General features: G+C 40.0%; 1 protein-coding gene across 2 annotated transcripts in view; it reads left to right on the top strand.

Moving 5' to 3' along the window:
- SLX4IP (SLX4 interacting protein) overlaps window positions 1-21,793 on the top strand; it is an 83,422-nt gene that overhangs the window by 27,437 nt on the left and 34,192 nt on the right. For both annotated transcript variants that reach the window (XR_009114273.1, XM_058020814.1), the window contains exons 4-5: window positions 5,748-5,837; window positions 8,845-8,968. Coding sequence is in view for 1 of the 2 variants with exons in the window: in XM_058020814.1 (XP_057876797.1) it covers window positions 5,748-5,837; window positions 8,845-8,968 (214 nt within the window). In the remaining variant the exon portion in view is untranslated. The remainder of the gene's footprint in view (window positions 1-5,747; window positions 5,838-8,844; window positions 8,969-21,793) is intronic.

Genomic DNA, 21,793 nt, shown 5'->3' with positions numbered 1-21,793 from the left:
ACTTGGAGACTTAGCCCCAAGGAAAAAACTTGCTTTTTGCAATTGTTTGAGCTCCAACTATATGACTCTTTTCAATATGTGGGCTACAAAACCTCCTACGGAATTGGGATCAGGCAGCACAGATTGACAACGTAAATTAAGCTTAATTCTCTCATGCAATTTAGGCCTTTTTCAACGTTGTACCTGATAGAGCAGTTCTCCAGGACCAGTTTATATGTTTAGATTAAGTAATTACTGCTTAGCCTGGCTGTGGGTGATGAACTGGAAGCTCTGTTTGCACTGCAGCATTCTTACCTTGCTAGAAACATGCAGCTCCTTTCCCTCAGCAGGTATTGGGTTTTCTGAAGGAGTTGTCTTCATTAACTTATTTGAATCTGTGTATTTGGGTGGATTGCTCACTGTTAACGTGCTTTTAACAGCAGTGTGTTAGTCCTCAGTTTGAAAGTCTCCAGTATCACACACAGCTCCATCAGATCTGAAGTTCCTTAGTGTTTTTATGTTTTCCTAAGGGTTGAATCACTCACAAGTATTTCTTGTTTTCTTTTCTCCATCATTTCTGAAGTTTAATATCCCGTCCATCTGCATCTGTTAAGAGTCTAATGCTGCCTTGATGTTGCATCCTAGTCTCATGAGTTGTCAGGCCACATTTATCAGAGGATCATTCTAAAGGCTTGTTCTCTGCTTACCCCTCTTTGCTTGGCATGGAAACCTCTCAATGGGATCTTAATGTGCCTATAGCTTATTGATTGAATTTTCAGATAACTGCTTCTTCTCTTCCACTAAAACACCAGAAAATTAAGCACTCCTCCTTCCAGGAATTCCTCATATATAAACTGTTCTTCTAAAAAAAGCAAGCCAACCGCTTGTGAAAAATTACTTAGATATAATTTGTATGCAGGTTGTAAAAGGGGAATTTCCTCCCTGCTTTTGGAAAGTCTGACTGCCTTTTAGATTGTCCAATTCCTGCTGAATCTGTGTATAATTTAGTGCGGCTATCTTTAAGGATAGATCTTCTATTTAGAACCATTATAGCATTGCCCTTGATCTGCTGCTCCCTTTTTACTGTTGCAGTGACCCCATAGATCTTTGAAAGCAGGGAATTGAAAAGATCTAGGTGATGTTAGCTGATGGCTATAATCCTTCTTTAATAAGAAGGATTTATTTGTTGAAACTGTTCTACAACTTCAGGATATAAATTTATGACAAAGTACGAGCTTTGTACAATTTCCAGAACCAAGCAGCTCTTATCCAGAAAAAAGGTCAAAAGTGGAATATGCCCCTTTTCCTCTCTGACATTTGCATCATATTACTTGAGCACTTTGAAGAGTGGACTTGTTACATGATTTCCTAGAGGGATTCTGCTTTTGGCTTCTTCTGGAGGCTTCTCTCATCTGTTCTGCTCTGCTGTTATATCAGCTGTTGAGAATTTTTTTTTGTAATTGTCAATTGCTCTTGTTAGGTGAGTTCCTGATTAATCTGGTGACAGCAAAACTATTCACTGGTGACCTAAATCCCCCTCCCTCTGAAACAGAGAGAGAAATATCTTGCTTTGAGCATTAACCAGGGAAACACTATTTTCATGCAACTTTCCTGCCTGGTGGAAAAAAAATTGTATTATTTTTTCCCCCTTCTTCTCTCTCTGATTTGCCTTTTTTTTTACCCTAGAAGTATGACACCCCCCCCCCCCCAAAAAAAAAAAAACAAAACAAACCGACAACAAAAGAACCCTTGAGATTCTTGAGAAAAATATGTGGAAAAGTCATACACATATCAAATTGTAACTTTATCTACTTAAAAGAATGAGAAATGTACAGTGTTAGCTGTCACCAAAATTCCTTTATCATCTCATAGCCATCAGCAGTGGTGGTGGCATAAACCCCTATCCTAACTCCTGTATTTATACGGCTTGAGGCATTTAAGTGTTGGAACAGTGTCCCTATGGTTTGAGAAACTGTGTATAACCTCAAATCTTGTAAATGAAAGTTAATGTTGTATAATGACAAATATGTCTTTTGTGCTGTATGCTCACTATGCTGCCTCTTGCTATTGCTCTGTAAGAGGAAAAAGTCAAAATATTGCAAATCCTTGGTGCTAATAGTATAAACGATAGGAAAACACATAATTTTATTTGGGATCGCAAAGATAAAGGAGGAGAATAAACTTCTAATAAGCCTGGAAAATGTAAGTTTTTTTATAACACAGTTGGCACAGTACAGACCAATGATTAATTGGTCATAATTATACTCTGTTGTAGATATTAGAACTCACTTGACTCAGTGCAGAACACTTAGTGATTTTCAGAAAGAATTTAGGATGGAAAATATTCAAATTTTCCTTTTTATTTTAAGACAAGATATTTTGCATAAGCTTATGTGTGGTTTATTTTATTTTTTCCCACAAAATCTCTTGGCCCCGCTTTTGCATTCTGGAGAGTGATATGTCCTATCAACTTTGTCACAGTGCCAGAAAGGGCTTCCAGTGACATTTTTGGAGTGGTCATTGGGATCAAGTCTATCTTTTTTTTATTTTTAAACTATAGATATCATCTAAGACTGGAGTACAATTCTCTCTGTAACAACAGAGTCGCACAGTGCTCAGGGAAGAGGGAACAGTAGAAATAAACAGTTCCTGTATGTTCATCATGGAGCAGTTTTGGAGTTTTGAGTGTGTGAGGGTTGCAGCTGAGCTCCTTCCTGCCCATCGCAAAGCCCAGCCAAACTCTGGTGTTTCTGTTCCAACTGAGCTTCAGTGAGTTCTGACCCTCCAGTCCACATCCATCATCCCAGCAGTGGGGAGCCCTGAAACGTGTCTTAGGAGGCTGGCTCTGCACTCGGAGTGCTGGAACTGAGGACAAGCCCACCCTGGTCATAAGGACTGCTTTGATGCTTCTCGTGTGATGCAGTTTTTAGAAACAAGAGCATCCATGTTGAAGCCCACTGATTGTAAAAATGGGTATAGCAATAAAAAGTATTGATGTGGGTTTATTTACTCATTCTGGGTTTTGCAACAATAGTTCACCATCTAGCATGTGCTGCCTTCAAGGTTTCAGCAGGTTATGGGCAGATGACTTTGCTTGAATGACCACTTTGTGTTGGGTTTTGTTCTGTTTACGTTACATTTCGGGTTATATTTTCAATTTGTAGAGTCTATGAAGTGTTTGATGTATTTGTATAAACAATTTGATTTCTGAAAAGATGTTCTGAATTAAATGCCAATGCTGTACAACAATACACTAACAACATTCTGAGATCATTTAAAGCCCTTTGTTTAGTAACACAATGAATGTCATTAGACTGTTACAGTAAGAATGTGAACATTAAAAACAGCTTGTAATAATGAAGAGTTTTTGAAACCTAGAATTATGGGGGATATCAACTTGGAGCATCTGCTTCTGTCTTTAATTTTTGAGTGAAACATTTTCCTATTGATTCTTGACAAATGTGTTTCCCATCAAATCAGGCATTCAAGTTTCAGTTTTTACAATAACACCTCAAAAAACAATTTTCAGTGCAAATTTTGAGATGGATGTTGAAAGCGTGAAATTAAAAGTTGTCGTTCTTTTTGTTTGCCTCTCAGTTGTGGTACTTAGGAGCCACGAGTTGCATCTTGCAGCCACACTGACTGGAAACACTTCATTTCCACTAAAATAAAAGCGAGTATTTTCATGGAATTGCATGTCATCAGAATAAAAATAAAACCAGAAACTTCTGTAAGAGCATCAGATCTTCTAATATAAACTGTGTACATTTTTCCTCCACTTGCCTCTGTTCCCTGCCATTGTTTGTATTGGCATTTATTGTGTACTTGTCCTTTGCTGCTGGAGCAACCCAGGTTGTATTGAGCTGCTCAGAGCTGTAGCCTGTGAAGGCAGAAATGCAGGTGTAGCTCAGGAATGCAGGGGAGCCTGCATGGGAGCTGTCACTCAGATCAGTCCAGCACTCACCAAAACCAGGAGGAGGAGAGGCTCGGGAGGGGCTGCACTCATGTTCTCTGACTCCCCCTTCTCCTCTTTGCCTGTGCCAGTGGTGCTTCCCTGTGTCCTGTCCCAAAGCTGCTCTGACTGTGGGGCAAAGCTGTTGGCTTGTGGCTAGTGAAATATTTCCAGGTGTGCTGTCTACAAAGAAGAGTGCTCCAAAGCTCAGAGGGGCAGAAAGCGTCTTTCCATTGGGAAACCTGGACTATTACAAAGATTCATGGGCTATTTGTATCTGTTTTTTCTTTGAAGCACAACAAATGTTTGGTGTGTTTGTAAAATTTTCAAGATAATTTTAACTGTTCCATTGTATAGTTTTGAATGTGGTTCATTATTTTCTTTTTTTCCAATCGTTTCAAGATTGGCGACTGAGACAAACAGTGCCACTCAGAAGAAAATAATTACAAACATTCTGTCTCCTTGAAAAACAGGTCTATACTTTGTATCTGTATCTGTGTATAAAGTTTTGTAGTCAATAGAAAATGATACCAGTTAACATGGAGCATTTGATAATTTGAATTTTCTTGATGTATCAACTACTTGTTTGTTGTTATTAGTGCTGAACCATGAATAATTTACTGGCTTTCACTTTATAATCTGCAGCGTCTCCTAACTTTGAAGTTCAGTAGTCAATTTAAAGTTTGCTGGAGCTGACTAATGATTCACCAGAGATTTTTGTGAGATATTTTGTCATCCATTTAAAGCTTGGAAAAGTCTGCTGTGGCAGCCATCTGGCAATTCTTGGTTCTCTGGAGGAAAGAGAAGCCTTTTGATACAATAGATCAAAGCATTCTGCTCTTTCAGTGACTGATACCTATAAGTAACTTAGAAGTTTCTCAAAGTTATTTCACAATGCCTGTCTCGTTTGCCAAACTTTTGTATTGTAGCTACAATACAGTATTGGCCATGAATTACATTTTAATTATATTTGAATAATTATTTAGAAACTTCTGTTTGCAGTTGATTTACAGATCCGAGTGTTTATTAACCAAGAGATTTTAAATTTAACGAATATGCTGTTATGATCAGTAAAATTAATGCGAAATCTTTTTGCTCTTAGTGCTAATGGTATAGGTAAGGGTGCTCTCAGCAACTGTACTTGTGCTACAGCATAAGCCTGAGATATAGGTGCGCCTATCAAGGAGTTTTAGAAATAGCTGATGTGTCTTGGCATGTAGCTGTATCATCCTAATAACTGTAATAGGTGAGCCTGATTATTGAACCATTCGAAGTGCACGTTACAGATGTGCTAAGTGCCAGATATCCACTGACAAGTCCTTCAGACTTGCTCTTCTTTACATAAGGTAGCTTGGAGAAAGGAATAGACTTCTAAGATGCTGAATTTTTAGATAATAAATTTCAAGCACCAACCAGATAATTAATGTGGTGCCAAATTTTCAGAAGTAGAACTATGTGAGTTTGGTGAAGGAATAGCTAATTTTTTGCACATTAAAATTTGCTTGAACTCAGATTTAAAAGAGGCATTTAGGTAGCAGAAGTAAATTCCACATACTTGTGCTTGTCATATGAACACTTCAGTGAGCTATCCAGGATAGGTCTGGTGCTCTTGTTCCTTGTTAAGTCCAAAAACAATGATAAATTTGTAATTCCATACTTCATAAACTTCCATGATTTAATGTTCTGCCTGCTGTAACTCTGAATCAGATACATGTGCTTACCTGATTATCTCCCTGTCTGCTTGACATGTGCTTCTGTGCTTCCTAGCAGCTACAGTTCAACATGTTTTTTCTTCTTTTTTTTTTTTTTTTTCCAGTGTGGGAACTTTGCTGTCTTGGTGGATGTTCATATTTTGCCTCAAGGCTCCAGTAAAGACACCAGCTGGTTTTCAGATCATGAGAAAGAGGTACAACAAATATCAATTCTACTTCAAAGGTGTATGGCTGCAGGGAAAAAGTTGGATTGCGTTGAACTGTTCAGGATTTTTCAGTGTTAGGAGAATATTGTTAGTTATACCTAACCATCAGCTGTTGCCATGGGACCCCTAAGTCAGCCATATGTGCTATTTGGGTCACCAATGACCACTTTAAATTTGCTTTTTAATTTTTAAACTCTCTGTGTGCACATTCGTGCATGCATGTGTGCTGTGTGTATTCTTGTGACTTAACTTTTAATTTAAAAATGTTTCTCATGAATGCTTGTAAATTATCCTGAGTGATACAAACCAGATTGCGGCAGGTATCATTTTGATGGTGAAATATCTTCCTAATAATTTTTTTCTCATTCTGAGAATTGTAAATGATGTTGCATTTAGAGAGTGCAAGAAAACATAAATATGCAAGATAAACCATAGTAGAACTGTTGCCTTATACGAAAAGAAACTTCCATTATTTTTAAGTGTCACATGTATATCCTGATGAAATAGTGGGAAATCAGTGAGCAGCAAAAGTCTGTCTGTAGCTTTGATCAGGCTGCAGGGAATCACAGAGGAGCTTGTGCTGTGTCTGGCAGGAGCTCTCCTGGGTGGGAACGTGAGAAGCTCCCTGCTCCGCTGAAAGGGAGGGCAGGACGTGTTTGGGATGCCTGCGCACTTTCCCGCAAGTCTCCCTTACGGCACTTTCAGCAGATAGCTTCCCCAATAATGCCATCATTAACTTGTCACTGCACAGCCCCAGACATCCCAGAGTCATACATTTCAATGGAACTGAAAGAAACAATGCCTTCGGATCCTGAGGGAGCAACAGCACAGTGTTTAGCAGCATGTGGTTCATCTGATTTGTGCTTTATTAAGCACAGGAATAAGAAAATAGGAAAAATCGCTCGGATTTCTTTTTTATGGCTAAATGAATGCTCATTACCTTTTCTGTTTTATAACAAGTTTTGCTCTCCTGGTTATCTGAGTTTTAAACGTTTTCAAAATGTATTTTGTAAGACTGCCAAAACAAAAGAGATGAATTTCAGGAAATTAGCTCACGATTGATTTAATAAAGAGGCATGACAGGACAGCATTCGGTGCATTTCTATGACTGCATGTTTCAAGAGAAGTACAAAGGTTGCATATTTTCAGCAACTGAGAAGTGTGAGTCAAATAGCTTTGCAGTTCACTTCCTGAAAGTCCTATACAGAATCTCTGTGAAAGTGAGGGGAGAAAAGGTCCTAAAGAAAGATTATTCCAATGTATTTTTTGTGAGAGCTTTTACATGTTCATCCCAAGCGGTTTTCTGCCTTTTTATTGTTTCCAAACTCTGAAAAATGTTCGTGGTGGTGCGGCCCTCTCTGGCTGTCTGTGGGAAATGTGGATGCCTCTGTAACAAACGATTCCTGCTGATCCCTGCTCACCCTGGCTGGAAGTCATCAGCTTGAGCTCCAGGACCCTGGTGCTGCTGTCCCAGCGGCCCTTTGGCTGCTGCCGCCTCGGAGCATGGGCTGTGGAGGGCAGGGTGGAACTACCCCAGTGCCCAAAGCACGGCCCTGGAGTGAGGGAATACAGCTGGGTGTTGGAATCGGCACCGTGGCACACTGCTGTGGCCAGCTGCATGGGGAGGACTCCTGGCCTTGATGCGAGATGCTGCAGGTTTCCCTCTTTCTGCACTCCAATTTCCCTGCCCTTTCTTCCACACTCCTTTTCCCCTGGAATGGCCAAGTCACAGTTTTATCTTTGCTCTCTGAGGTCTGTATGGTTCTTTGTGGGGAGCCATTTAAATAACATTTCCATAAGGCTGACAAGTGAAATATGTTCCATGTAAATGAAGGAAGTGCAAGGTAATGTTTATTGCTGTGGAAGGAACCAAAGACACACCATGTTTCTGCTGCTTCTGAGACCTTCTCGTTGTAACTCCATGAAGGAATGTGTAATGGGAGCACTTTAATGAGTTAAACAGAAGGACAGGCAAATACAGAAATTTATAATTGTCCTCTACAAGCAGAAAGGAAAATGGATTTCTTACTGTAAAGGGAAAGTACTGGTTGTGATTGACTAATGTCTATGCCCTACTTTCATTTAGATTTTTATGAAAAATTTGTTGTTCTGAGTACTTTCTACATGAATCAAAATGAAATTTCAAGGCAAGATAGTTTAGATACTACTTATATAATTTTATCTATTACCCTAACACATTTTAGAGATAAAATTATATTTTTGTGTCCCACAAAGTATCATTGCTGTGAGCACATAGTTACGAACAATGGAAAATGAGAATACTGAGGGAAAAGTCTCAGATGTGTGTGTGTGTGTATTAAGCTTAAAACTTATTCTGGTATCCAAGAGATGAATTTTTGGTTTTTACTCCAAGTGAGATTTTTTTTCTGGCTAATTCTGGCAGAAGGTTTTGCTCTTCCTGAGTTGTCTGTGTTTTTATTGTGCTTTGTTGAAGAAAGTATGAAAGATATGAACAGTTATGTTTAGGAGCAGAAAAATCTAAATTAATTAGAGCAATTAAGTTGCTGTGACCTAATTTTCTCAGTCTTATCCACTCCCCCCCCCCAAATTACTCAGAATTGGCACAAAATATCTGTTGTTGTTTATAAGGATTCTTAAACACAAATAGTGTGGTGACAATTCCTGAGAGGATTTTTACTAAAATTTTGCTTCAATACCTAATGTTGTGATACATTTTTAACATGTATTTTTTCCTACTTTGCATGCATATGAAACTAATTTCTGGTTTTAAAAAGTTAGTATTCTAATGTGTTTCATCTGCCAAGTAAGAATTTCATAATCTACTTCCTCTTTTGTTCTTTAGAAAAATTGCTTGATTCCCCTCCTTGTTCCCATCCATTTCCTAATTCATGTGCTTCTCCTCAATGTTTTTCCTTTTAATGGGAGAGGGGGTAATTTTGTATTGGTTTCTGCTGTGTGCCTGAGGGCATTTCTGTAAATTTAGATCAAACCAGGCCAGTGGTTTCTCTTTCAGGAGGTCTGCAGGCTGCTGGAAGAAGTTGTTGCATCAAGGGTCAAACACTACTTGGAGGCACGTAAACAGCGTGGTCAGTGGAAGCCCACGGAACAGGGATCATCTGGGCCTTTGTTTCTTACCGGTAACAGAAATTATTTCACTTAGTGTGCCATAAAGTGCTGTGGAGAATGCTGTTCTTTGTATTTTCTGTGAGAAATTTGCCATCAGCGAGGCCTGAAATAGTTGATGTTTTGGTCTGGAATTACTTCAGCTATGTTAGTGAAAAAATTAAGTGGATTTTAATTTTCTGTGTTACTGAAAAATGAACATAATGCTGCTACTATTAGTCCAAGAGCCTATCATTGGAACTAAAAAAATTACTTATACAACCCTTGGTCCTGCAAGATTGGTTGAAGTCTTGCTGGTTAGTTAAATCTCTTTTCCACTCATCCATTTAGTGTAGAATTTTTAAATACAGAAATAATATCTTCGCCTTTTACTTTTGGCAATCTGTTCAGTCTTTAAAAGTTGGTGTGATGTGATAAGTGACATTTGTCATTTCACCAGTGCTACTGCAGGCCTGGCAGCAGCACCCATGACCTTGGGAGTGCAGAGATTAAGAGCCTTCACCTATTTGGATCTCACTTTTTGTGTGTGTGAGGATGATGAGGCCACCAGGTGCCATTTCAGTACACCCTCATTTTAAACTAAAGATCATGATCAGTGCAGCTTAGGCCTTACTGCTAGATCAGCTTTGGGGCTGAATGGCTGCCAGTTCTTGTTTAACACCATTTCATTGTTAGCATAATGTGGGGTTTGCAGTGGATAGGCTCATCTGTTGGTCATATACAGCAATTTATCTTTAAATAGTTCTTAGGCAAAAAATTACTGGTGTTAGTTACTAGTCTGGAGCAGGCTATAAACGTGTCTCAGAAGAGCAGGGCTGCAGCAGTAAAGCTCTGTGCTGGCCATGCTTTGTCACATCTCCTTCAATCCAGGAGAGATCTCTGCTGGAGAATGGCTTCTGCAATCCAGGTCATTACATACTTGTATTAGATCATCACTAGGCTCGTAAATTTTACAATTCAACATATATTGGATGAACAGTTCCAATTGGGAACAAGTTCTTTGCCTCTTAACATGCTTTCCATTGTTGAACAAGGTGTATTCCTATAGAATGCTGATTGGTGGTTGCAGCTTTGCATGCTATTGTCAATAATAATGATAAAACACGAGTTATGTACTGTATGGTTGGCTTCATATGGCAACATTTTAGGCATATATGGGAGCCAGGTTCTTCTGGCATGACAGGGCCTTTTTCCCACCCCTCAGGAACACAATACCTCATAAGCAAGAGGTGCTTCAGGCCACTGAAGGATTTCCAAACCCTTTTCTTCCTTGCAAGTTGAAACTACATTTTATCCCTTTAAAATATCATTATTGTTTGTCAAGCACGTGAACTTTCAAACCCTGGTACTTTTCTGATTGTGAGTGAACATTACAGATGGTGGGATCAGAATTTCTAAGATCTGTTGAGGTTTTTGTGTTTTCTTTTATGAAGGGATGTTTTTTAATATTTATTTTTGAAGTTTCCTGCCTTAGTAAAAAGTAAGTTTTGAAAAAATGATGATTTTATAAAGTAAAACTGCCAGACATAATAGTTGTTTTTTATATATGTGGGTAGATGCAACACTAATTTGTGTTCTTTAGAATTTAGGGTTTCTATTTTCTTTCACATCATGAGCTTTTCAGTAAAAATATTGATGTGCTGTCCCAGGGTTGGGAGCTGTTCTTCTGCTTGACTCTTCCCCTTGTTTCCTGAAAATTAAAAACTTAGGGAAATGCATTTGAGAAGGTCATCAGTAATATCAGTGACAGTGTTAGATTAAAGGATATTTACTTTGGATGAGGCAGAATGACTGTTCCATCAGTTTTCTGCAGTTAATCTCACCGTCATTAATTAACAATAAAGAACTAAAGGAAGAAAACAGGCTGTGATAACGAACACTCATGTTCAGCTTCGCTCCCAAAGCCAACTCTTTCTTTTTCTCTCAGCCTGCTTTGCTCAAGGCTGTAATTTGTAAGAAAGGAGTGCTTTGTTCAAGCCCAAGAATCAAGTTTCTTCAGGTTCCCTTGGAGTCTGTTCTTACCTGGGAAGAAAATAACAGAATAGGTGGGTGTTCAGTGGGGCAAGGGGCCCTGCCTGTAAGGACTGACCCTTGGAGCTCAGCAGCAGTGCCCCTGGTGCTGTGCCTGCTCCTGGGCCCCCAGCAGGGATCTGTCTGTGGCCTGCAGGGAGGAGGCTCTGTGTTGTCACACAGGTGAGGTGCCACACTGCAGCATAGAGGTGGTTCTGTGTTGTCAGTGCCACACAGGGGAGTGCAGGAGCCCCGTGTGCTCCATGGAGGTGCTGCTGGGAAAAGGCTTCAGCTGCAGCTCCTGTTGCCTCTGGAGCTCAGGAGGAGTTTCTGAGGTCTTCAAGCTCTGTGTGGTTTCTGCTGCTCCAAGTGATTCAAGTCTGCGTGGAGTTGCACTGCTGTGAACCCCCTGCTCTTGTAAAGAGGTGTGTATCTATAGAGGGACCCTGCACATGGTTATTAACTGCTCACTTACTCTTTCCAGTGTCCCACGTCAGCATTCCACCCCTGGCTGTAGTTGCATCTTTTCAAGTCAATTTTAACTATTTGCTGTTCACACTGAAGGATGTATTCAACACGTCTTGTAAAGAGACTAATTAGACCTGTACTAATAAGATTTTAGACTACCTTTAACATCAAGGCATGATGTATTAGGTTTCATTTCAGAACTAGAGGCCAAGCTACCTTAAGACTTGTTAAGTCCTCTACTTCCTCACTACTATAACATTTTTGAAGAGAAAATTTTCACCTATCACAGCTTCTTTTCAGTATTAACATTATATTATGTTTAATATTAGTACTACTTGACACTACCTTTCAATTTTTGTAACACTTAATGTAAATATCCATGCCAGTTACTTGTTAATTTACATTGCTTTTTCATTTGAGTTACACCCACACTGCAGTGTGTGGTGGGTCGCATACCAGCTCATTAGGAAATCTGTGGGTGTTACACACAGGAGAAGAAAGAAAGAAGGAAAGAATGGAAAAATGAGAGAAAGTAGCCAAGACAAGCAAGTTCTTCCTATTCTTCCTTCTGTCTGAACAATTTCCACACCCTTCCCAAATGGCCAGTACAAACAATTTGCCAAAGTAAACTTTAATTTAGTATTTGGGCATAGGCTTCAGTATAAATTCTCTGATTCTTATGTTTAATTAATGTCCAAATGTGTTTGACTTTGGTTTATTTTATTTTTTTAAAGAGAAATTTAAAATGGGGTGGATTTTCAAAGCTGAATTTTGCCTGCATGCAATCTGCATGGCCAAAATCATGCAAAAGGGCATCAGACAGGTATGGCTTGTGATAGCATTATCTGAAGGTTCACATTCCACAGAAAGTGTCTGGTTTTGATCAAGAGCAGTGAGAATTAAGAGGAGACTACAGAGGTCTGAGTAGAGGAATTAAATACCAGGAGAAATGGCAAAGGGAGAACTGAAAACAATAAGGAAGAAGGTGAGGTTTACATGGGCACAGAGGAAACAATAAGGAGAAGTGAAAAAAAAATGTGGCTGATAAAAATGTCAGTGTTAGAAATGGAAGGAAGGAAAAAGGTATATTGTAAACTGACCTTCTTCCCCCTCTTGAGGGAGGAAAAAGTTAACTATGTTTTTCCTACAAGTAATATTCAGACCTACTCTCATTCCTTCCCTAGCATCCTTGCTGTTTTTCTTGGCTTGAGGGTGGGACATTTTTGCTCTGATTTCAGATCTTTTTATTGTACAGTCTCTTCTACAGTGAAAATAATTAGAGAGCATGCTGTCACATGGCACAGGGAGCTCCCAGCTTGATTTTATCTGCTTTCCCTGGGACTCTGTGTACTTTTTTATATATTTTTAACTTTCTTCTCTCATGAAATGGGGCTTGCAGTGATCATGTTTCCTGAGTCCATCTTTTGACCCAGTTGCTTTTTACAAATGTGACTGTACTTTATTAACAGGTAGACATCTCAGACTTGAAATTCTCAGACATTAACTTGTGACAAGCTTACTAAAATGAGAAACTGGAAGAGGGACAATAGCTGTTATGAGTTGTTCAGCCTTACAAAGATCTGGAGTCAAAGTTCATGTCCTATTTAGTATAAAGAAAAATGCATAAGATGCAATTTCATAAGAAAATACATTTCTCTTGCTTATGAAACAATTTTTTTGGCTCCTGCAAGCACACAAAAAATATACAATAAATCATGATGGCAAATATTCCAAACTCTTTTGGCCTTGCATTTTAATTTGAACATTATAGTGTTTTTAAGGGAAACACCCTTTTCAGACTGCCCCAGTTTGCTTTAGGAGTGTTCAGTATTGCTGTAGGACATGAATTGTGGGAAATGCTTATAGGGTATGTCCCACATTGTAATCCTGTAACAGCAAAACTGATTTATTCCCACCCTCCCAGCTGTTAACTCACACTCCTCTGCTGTGAAACTGTTTGGTTGGGTCTGAATTAAAATCTTTTCACTGGTCTTGCTTGAAGAGCAGCTTTACAGCATTTCGATGGGTGCTGACATAGGGGTCTGGGGAGGAGTCTTTCCTATGAACTTTGAGATTTGGAGTTGCACATTGTAATATCTGTCTCTCAAAAGAATTACATTGCAGCTTCTCTGCAATGGACTCATTTATGATTTGTGGCCAAGTCCTGCAGATCTGTGTGAACTTTAAACTTACATTCATCTGTCTGTGACAACAGAGCTCCCTGAAGTATGCAGTAACTTATGCAATAACTTATGAAAAATGTTTTGATTAGTTTTTGATTAGTATCTTGTACCTAATATTTCCTGGTTTTGCTTTAGATTACTTCCTCGCCCCAACCCCCCATTTTTTACAGCCAGATAATGGGGAATAAGGGTATCTGTTTTTCATCAAAGCATTCTTCTTCTAGAAGGTCAAGGTTATATATCTGAACTCTTTTTTTTTGTCATTTTGTCCTTTCCTCAGGGTAATGGGCATGACAAGAACAAAAGAAATGTCCATAGTTACACGCTCTTTGAGTGGTTTTTCTTTATGATTTTTTTTTCCTATCTTACCTTAGATTGTAGTAAAATTGGGAAAAATGCCAAGAAGGACAACAGAGATAATCTAGGATGGGGAAATGCAATACAGAGAACAGTTACATGTGCCTGGACTCTGCAGCCTAGAAAATATATCAATTATGGGGAATACAACCAAGATTTGTGAAATAATTTCTTGTCTCATTCCCTTCCAGTTTGAGAGCAAGGGTGTATCAAATGAATGGAAATGCTGTGGTAGTTAGGAGAGCTGGGGAGCTCTTTGCCAAAGGATAACAGATATGATAAAGGCTTGCACTGCATCCACAGCAACATGGGAGGGTGTTCCAGAGAGGGGACAGAATCTCCTGTGGTGCATTAAAGGCCTGAGCTCAGAGGGCAGAGTGTCAGGGAGGTAACCACGTGCACTTGGCCCCTGTGTTTTAGGGTCCCCTTGTAGGTGTTTGGCTGTAGTGACCTTTGGTCTTCCCTTCCTTGCCATTGTGCCCCTCTGCAGCTGAGCCCCATCCAGTCAGAGGCTGGGAGGAGTGCCTGCACAGCCTGGACTCGAGCATGTGCCTTTGGAAGGCTCTTCTGTGGTGACACTGAGACTGGCAGAGGCCTCAGCAGGGCCTGTCCCTGGTTTATGGGGGATATTTGCAGCTGCAGCACCAGCTGGGTTCAATGTGTTCTCCATATTTTGCGTCTTCCCTGGTGGCAGCTCCTCACGAAATGTCGCACTTATTTAAAGATGTCCTTAATAAAGTGGTTTATATAGGTAGTATTGGATTGAAAAAAGCAACAGGACACTTGTTTAATTCGGTGTATTCTTGTGAAAAGGAAGAATTTGGTGTTGGTTTTGAAAACAGTCTTGATCTCTAGCCTTAAAATACTCTCTGCCTTAATGCTTTTTATCACTTTCTCTTGCTTTCATCTCATTTCCATTTGTCTCTTCTTCCCATATGATTTTTTTTCATTTTATGAGAAGAAAAAAATAGTATGAAAAGAAGTCCTTTTTATGTGTGTGTACAAAAAAAAAAAATGTGTTTGCATGCACAAACAGCTACTCTCTTACATATCTATAAGAGCTATAAAGGTCTTCCTTCATCATCCAAATATTTCTGCAGAGGGATTTTGCTGCTAGGACTACAGTTTATGCAATGACACAGATATTTATGCAAATTTAAAGTTTATCTTTGGAGTTTTCTTTCTATAGTTAGGCAAAAAATCAGCATCCATTAATCATGTGTCTTTACAAAGTGGAGTGGTGTGTCTCAGTTTCTCAGAGTTGGCTGGAAGTTAATAGGTAATTTATCTCTATCAGTTAAAAATGAAGTTTAGGGTACTAGTTTGATGCAGGTGTTTCAAGTTAGGCAAGATGAACCCCACCTTTAATTTCTGATTTGATACTCACCTGAGAATATTAAAGGGACTCTCATCTAGGCCAGGGAACATACCCTTGGAAAGAGCTCTTGGCATGCTTGTTCCAAGTGGGAATTCAGCATTTTTGGAGGGCACATGAAGGCAATTTGAAAATCTGTCCCTGAGCACTATTTGTTACTCGACTGCCTTACTCCTCTCTGCCACATCGCTCCCTCTTGGAGGTGCTCTTTGTGTGTGCGCTCTGCAGGGCGCACAGCTGCTCCCGTCCCTTGGAATCAGGAATGCGCACGATGGATTCTCAGGGTGCAGCTCAGGGACCTGCTTTAGCACTAAGCACTAGCACTACATAGGTTTGGGGGTTTTGGAGTGCTCACTGTTTTGGTTGAAATGTTGTGATTGTAAAAATTAACTAGGTTTAATAGTGTTTTGCCTTTAATTCAACTGTACATTAAATGAGGTGACAAGAAAGAGATTGATTCTTACCTTGAAATTAACTATTGGGTTCCTTCTTAAAACAAGTGCTCTTTATTTAATGCTTCTGAAGAGACCAATATTGCTTTGGTTAAAATGTAAGCAAGAAAGAATAGGGATTTGAAATAAAACCTGAAAGAAATGTGAATTCCCTAGAAACGTTCAGAGGAATTTACTTAATTGCAACCAGAAGTTTGACCTGGAAGTGTAACGCTTTGACCTTTTAGCTGTCTGGCTTCCTAAATGTGTTGTTTTGCTCTCTCTAAACTGTGAGAAAATCTCTTTTATACATCTTTAACCCTTACCTTACCTAAGAGTCTCATTGAAAGTCTGCAAGCAATCAACAGCACAAGAAAAATAATCATGATATTTTAAGAAAAAAAAAATGGTTGCAGGTATGTATTGAGCATTGAAGTCCTTTTTATTTTCATTTTAACTGGAAGTAATTGGAGGTATAATTTCACTGTTAAATATAAGTAGGAATTTCTTTTAAACTTTCCATGCTACCATATTACACAATAATACTCTCCTTTGTTCTTAAGTTTCATTATCATATGACCAAGGTAGAAATTACAGCTTTTAAAATTGCAAACATTTTTGTGGGTTTATTCATATTTGGAAAATTTTTATAAGTCTTTATGGGAATCTGTCCAGCTAGAGTTGGAGGGAAAAATCCTGAGAAAAATTATGGCTCTATTCTCTGTGTTAGTAGTTTGGTGAGAGCAATTCTGGGTGTTTGATTCACCACTGAGTACCAGGTATGTTGTGGTTACTGAACACAAAGTGTTTCTGTGGACTACAAAGGCACAGTGGCAGACCACAAACAAAACTAACACCACAAAGCTTTGCAGGGCCCATGCCTAATTTAGTAAAAAAAGGAGATAATTAAATAAAAATTTAGTAGTGTAGCAAATAATAAAGACTTCTCATTGAAAATGTGAGGAAAAAAGTTCAATGTAATCGTGACTGGGTTGTGGGCTTAGAACTTGGTGCATCCCTCAGTTTCAGACTGATCAGAGATGATCTAATGCACGGCAAATTACACATATTCAGGGAGAAACATTCCATATTCACTGTACAAACCCATGTTTAAATGCCAAAAGTTACTTTACAGAGAATATTAGATGACAGTTCTGTATTTGTTTATGGAGTATCTTTTGTGGGGGTTTCATATGTGCACATATGACAGGCAATGCCTGTCTTTTTTCTGCTGTTTTCTTGCCAATGCAAAAGAGAGGATTGTGGAGTTTGTCTTTTGCATAAAAGACCTTAAATTTGCTATTTAGTTTTGAGGAAGAGGATGCTCTGTGTACTTCTGTTCTTTGCACTTGGCATCTGTTAAGGTGATATCAGAAATGGAGGCTGCTGAGCTGTGCCATTCAGGTGGTCCCCTATAACACCATGCTCTTGAGTGAGCTAAACTGAGTGGTTTAGTACAAACCATTTGCAATCAGTCTCCAGCTCTCTCTTGCACCAGAACCGGAGCTGAGCTGATGGCAGTGGGCATATGCTTCCAATCATGGCTGTTCTTGGTCTCTTTTAGTGGTATCCTCTTTGCATCAGAGCTTGTGAGAGCCAAAGGACATGCAGATTTTTTTGGAAATAGAGCCTTTCAGGAGCTGACTTAGTTAGGGTCTGTTTGCCAGCATTTAAAAAGACAAAATACAGAAGGCTCTATTGTGATACTTTCACCTATTTGCTACGCCCCAGAATTTCCTTCTGTTCTGAGTTGTTGCAAATCTAACAAGAGTCTGTTGTGTGAAAAGACAAAAACCTGTGAACCTCTGGCACAGCTTGCTTTATTCAGACAACAGCATGAAACTGCAGGTTCAAGTCTACACATGTCTCTTAGAAGTCATGTTCTTTTGAAGTGTCCTCTAGATGTTAGGCTAGGAAAGGAGTTATGACCATCAACATCTACCTCTTAGCTCCACTGGGATATCCTAACAGGAATCCCAAAAATAAAAATAAAAAAATGTAGCTAATATCAAGACCTTTGAAGAAACAACGTTTTCATGTTTAAGCTACTGCTTTAAAGTTCTGCTGAATATACCTGTTCCAGGTTGGTCTTTCCCTCTCATTCTCTCCCATCGTGTCTCCAGTGGTGGTGTTGGGCTTTTTCACCAAGCCCAGAGGTGTTGTAGCCCTGTGATAGAATATATTCCTGACATTTCCAGTGACCCTTGCCTAGAGACCTTGTTATTGGTGGAAGATGAAAGTCTTGGCAGCTGTGGGAGCTTTAGGGTTAAAACCCTTTCCTCTTGGGGGTAAAAGTTTTGCAGAAGTTATTTCCTCTTGCCAGGGGAAAAAATGGTGCTGGGAGACCTGTGAAAGGTTTGATTGACTTTATTTGAAAATCCTTCAGCATCCTAATATTGGCACCAGTGATTTTGCTGTTCTCATGAACACTAAGGGGAATCAGTCATGTCTGATAAATTCCAAGAGGCTCATTTCCACATTTTGGTTGAGTTTTTGTGCTTGAAGGGACCTTGTTGTGTAGAGATTCCTCACCCTTAAAATACAAAATCCTCCATTTCAAGTAGTTCATGGCATCAAAAAGTTTCCTGCAGCTCATGGATTTCTTCAAGGAAAAACCGCAGAGCCAGGCTGAAAGGACATAATTCGTGCTGTATTATGCATTCCCTAGCGTGCTGTGAGTCAAACTGGGGTCCATCACAATGTCTGTGTCTCATTTGAGCCAGAATCTGCCTCCTTTTATCACTGTGAGGAGTTCAGTCATGGGAGGGGTTGGGCCATTTGGGTAGAGCTGTGTCTGGCCAGCCTGTGGGACAGACTCCTGATGTGCAGAGGTGGCACCAGCCCGTGGAACTGAACCCCATCGCAGTCCAGGCACTTGGAGGAGACTTGGGCTTCTCCTGGGCTGCAGACTGGTCAGACAGTGCTTACCACAGGCTTTGTGTTCCAGCTCCCACTGCCTTTTGGCTGGTAGCAACAGATGCCTTTCTCAGCCTTTCTCTTGGTTGTTGTGCTCATTCCAGTGGTTAAAGAAGCCCAGGCACGTGGCTTTCTCTGGAATACAGTTTAGATGTTCAAAACAGCGAGCATTCCTAAATAGCTTTCAGTTTGTGCCCATCATGTGCAGTTAATAATGTGGTTATTGAGTCTGAGATCAACAAAAGGGCTAAGTGAAATCTTGTGTCCTGTTAGAAAACAGTTGCTGTGGCAAAGGTGCACTGACCATTGAATCTATGGCTCTGCATCTCTCTGCTTGAATGCCTTGGCAGGTGCTGCTGGCTGTTACTGCTCATACATTATGGATGGGTATGGATTTTCCAGGAATGGATCAGCCTTCCTCTCCATCCCTAAGTATTAGTGAGGGGAAGATGGTCTTTTTCCTTCAGAGCTGGTGTGTTCCCAGGACCTCCATCAGAGGCATTACTCATCTTGCAGCCAGATGGTCTCAGATGTGCTTTTCCTTATTCTTTCCCCCAGAACTGCACTGACAGCCAGCCTGAGAAATGCCTTGTCCTGGATCCAGTTTGGCCAGGATAGTTCTGATTTTGCAGTGAATTCCACACCTCTCCTGCTAGAGGAGACCCCTACAACCCTGCTATAGGATTTCTCAAAATGACTCGGGTCAGTTTTGTAGTTTGTGGCTCGTACTCTGAACGGTTTAGACAGTGGGTTGTGTCTGGGCTATCCAGGTTCTGATAGCAGGGAGGATTCTTCCATCTTCTTTGAGCTGAAGGCAGGCTGTATGGAAAGAATGGATGTCATCCTGACATGTTTCAGTTGTTTTGAAGCCTATTCTTTGCTGTATAAAACTTTGAACTTGGAGAAGATGCTACTTGTTTAAAGAATATCAAGTGAATTCCAGAAAAGGCTTTGGAAATCTCAGCAGCTTTTTGTATGTGATGTCATGCATCTGCTGCCCGTCTTAGACTTGCCTTTAAACTTCAATGCCAATATTTCATTTGAATCTCTGCTAAATTAGAAATGGCAGCCAACTCTGCAGCACATGGTATGGAGTTGGACATTTTTGGGAAGGAAAGCTTCTCAATTAATAGTAGGTTTAGAATGAAATGTTCCTTTTTTTGTTTTGTTTACAAACAACCAGGACTTTTGATTCTGTGGTGAATAATTTTAAGTGGAGAAATATGAGTGCTAAAAGGCAGTGTAATAATATGTCTGTAGAGCACTTTGAAGATGAAAAGCTCTATATACTGTAAACATTATTACTGGTATAGCCTAATCTGTGTGGAAAAATTAATCAAGCATGAACTGAATGTAGATTTTTTTTTTTCTAATGTGCAGTTAGTGTTTTAGAAAGTCTAATGCACCCATGTATTTGCTTTCACATTGTAACACTAGAAATTTATCCTTTTATATTTTTAATATGTGTGTTGTAATGATTTACTTTGTTATTACTTTCCAAAAGCAGAGTCAGTCCTAATCCACAACAACCTTTCAAAAATGGGAAGTGTCTGGACTGGGAGAGAAAATAGGTATGATATAAAAATAGTGTGTGATGAGAAATGGGTGCGTGTCACCCGGGGAAGCGTTTTGGGGGCAGTTGGCCTTAGGCTTTGGCCAAGCCTGGAGTGGAGCAGGGAGCCAGGCAGGTGCCAGATGGTGCTGAGGAGGGAGCAGCTGCCAGGCTGCTGCAGATAACTCAGCAGCTCCGAGGCATTTTCCCAGGGAAGGTGCAGCAGAGCCTGGCAGGGCCTCCCAGCGCTGCACAGGGCAGCACAGCCCTCCTGGCAGCCTGCCGGGGGCTCCCTGCAAAGCAAGTGCTGCTGGGCACTCCTGGGGCAGGGCTGGGGTCTGATGCTCCCTCGCTGCCGTGGCACTCTGCAGTACAGCAGGCAGGGCAAATTACTGTTCCCTGCAAAGGCAGCTGGAACTGAACTGTGCCTTTTCTAGAACCACTTTATGCAGTCTCCTTTTGTGTTTCAGGTTCTGTTTATTTCCTTGGGGTTGGTTTGTTTGGTTGGTTTTGTTTTACTGTTTTGTTTCTGGACCCTGGATCTGATGATTTAGAGTCCCCAGTTTTGAAACAAAAACAAAACTTCGAGACACTAAATACAATTCTATTTCTGCCTGTGTGCTGGTAATCCACAAAGGGAGCTTTGTGTTGAATGGTGAAGAGGAAATTGAAGATGGGATCAGCTAGGTGCAGTTGCTGAGCCCAGGATCTGTGAACTTTCTACATTACTGGAAGAAAAATTGTAGCTTGAGGTTCAGACTTGTGTTGTGCTCAAAAGAAGTTAGTGATGGAGCATTTAGTATGTATCAGTTGGTCTGTTCTTCCATGAGATTACAAACAGATGTAAACTCATGCTGGGTAACTGTAGAAACCTTGAAAAGCTGCGAGCCTATGGACTTCTTGGAGAAGAAGGTTTTCTTGTGGGTCTTAATTTTAAGTTTCTTTCTTCATGAAGCAGAATAGTTAATTGGATAGTATATTTCCCCAGAGGGAAGCTGAAAGAGGATATAACCATTTTTATAGTTCTGCAGTAATTCTGACAGCTTTAGGACTGGGGGAGTTTTCAAACTGCAGCTGACTACAGAGTAGATCATATGTCATGTGCAAGAGGGCTTCAGAACATTTAATGAGTGTAGCTGTGTGATACTTTCAAAGTGCTGGTATCTTAAATGTAGTGCATCTTAATATTTTCTCAGGCTTAGCAACAAGTAACAGCAAATATCTGTTCAGGCCTTTTCAGTAAAGTATTAAATAATCATGGAAACTAAAATGATTATTTAGTGTTAGTCCCTCTGGGCCTGAGTTTATCAGCTCAGGCAGCTTCACAGCCTTCGCTGTGAAGGCTTTATAAGACTTTCAGACTTGAGCTGATGCTGCAAAACTAGTTTGTAGAGTGTCTTGATCTCTTACATGATTATTTATTTTGTCAGATCTGAGGTAGCTGTTCTCTTCCACATAACAGTAGCTGGCTGAATCAAGGACCTCTAAGGAGAATTTGAAACTTTGTTCAGTCAAGCACATGTGATTAAACACTTAGCCTCTCAGAG

Source organism: Melospiza georgiana, chromosome 3 (assembly GCF_028018845.1).
Source record: "Melospiza georgiana isolate bMelGeo1 chromosome 3, bMelGeo1.pri, whole genome shotgun sequence".
NCBI classification, from domain to species: Eukaryota; Metazoa; Chordata; class Aves; order Passeriformes; family Passerellidae; genus Melospiza; species Melospiza georgiana.
The sequence above is the reverse complement of the archived record's forward strand: the minus strand, read 5'-3'. Positions and strand labels throughout refer to the sequence as shown.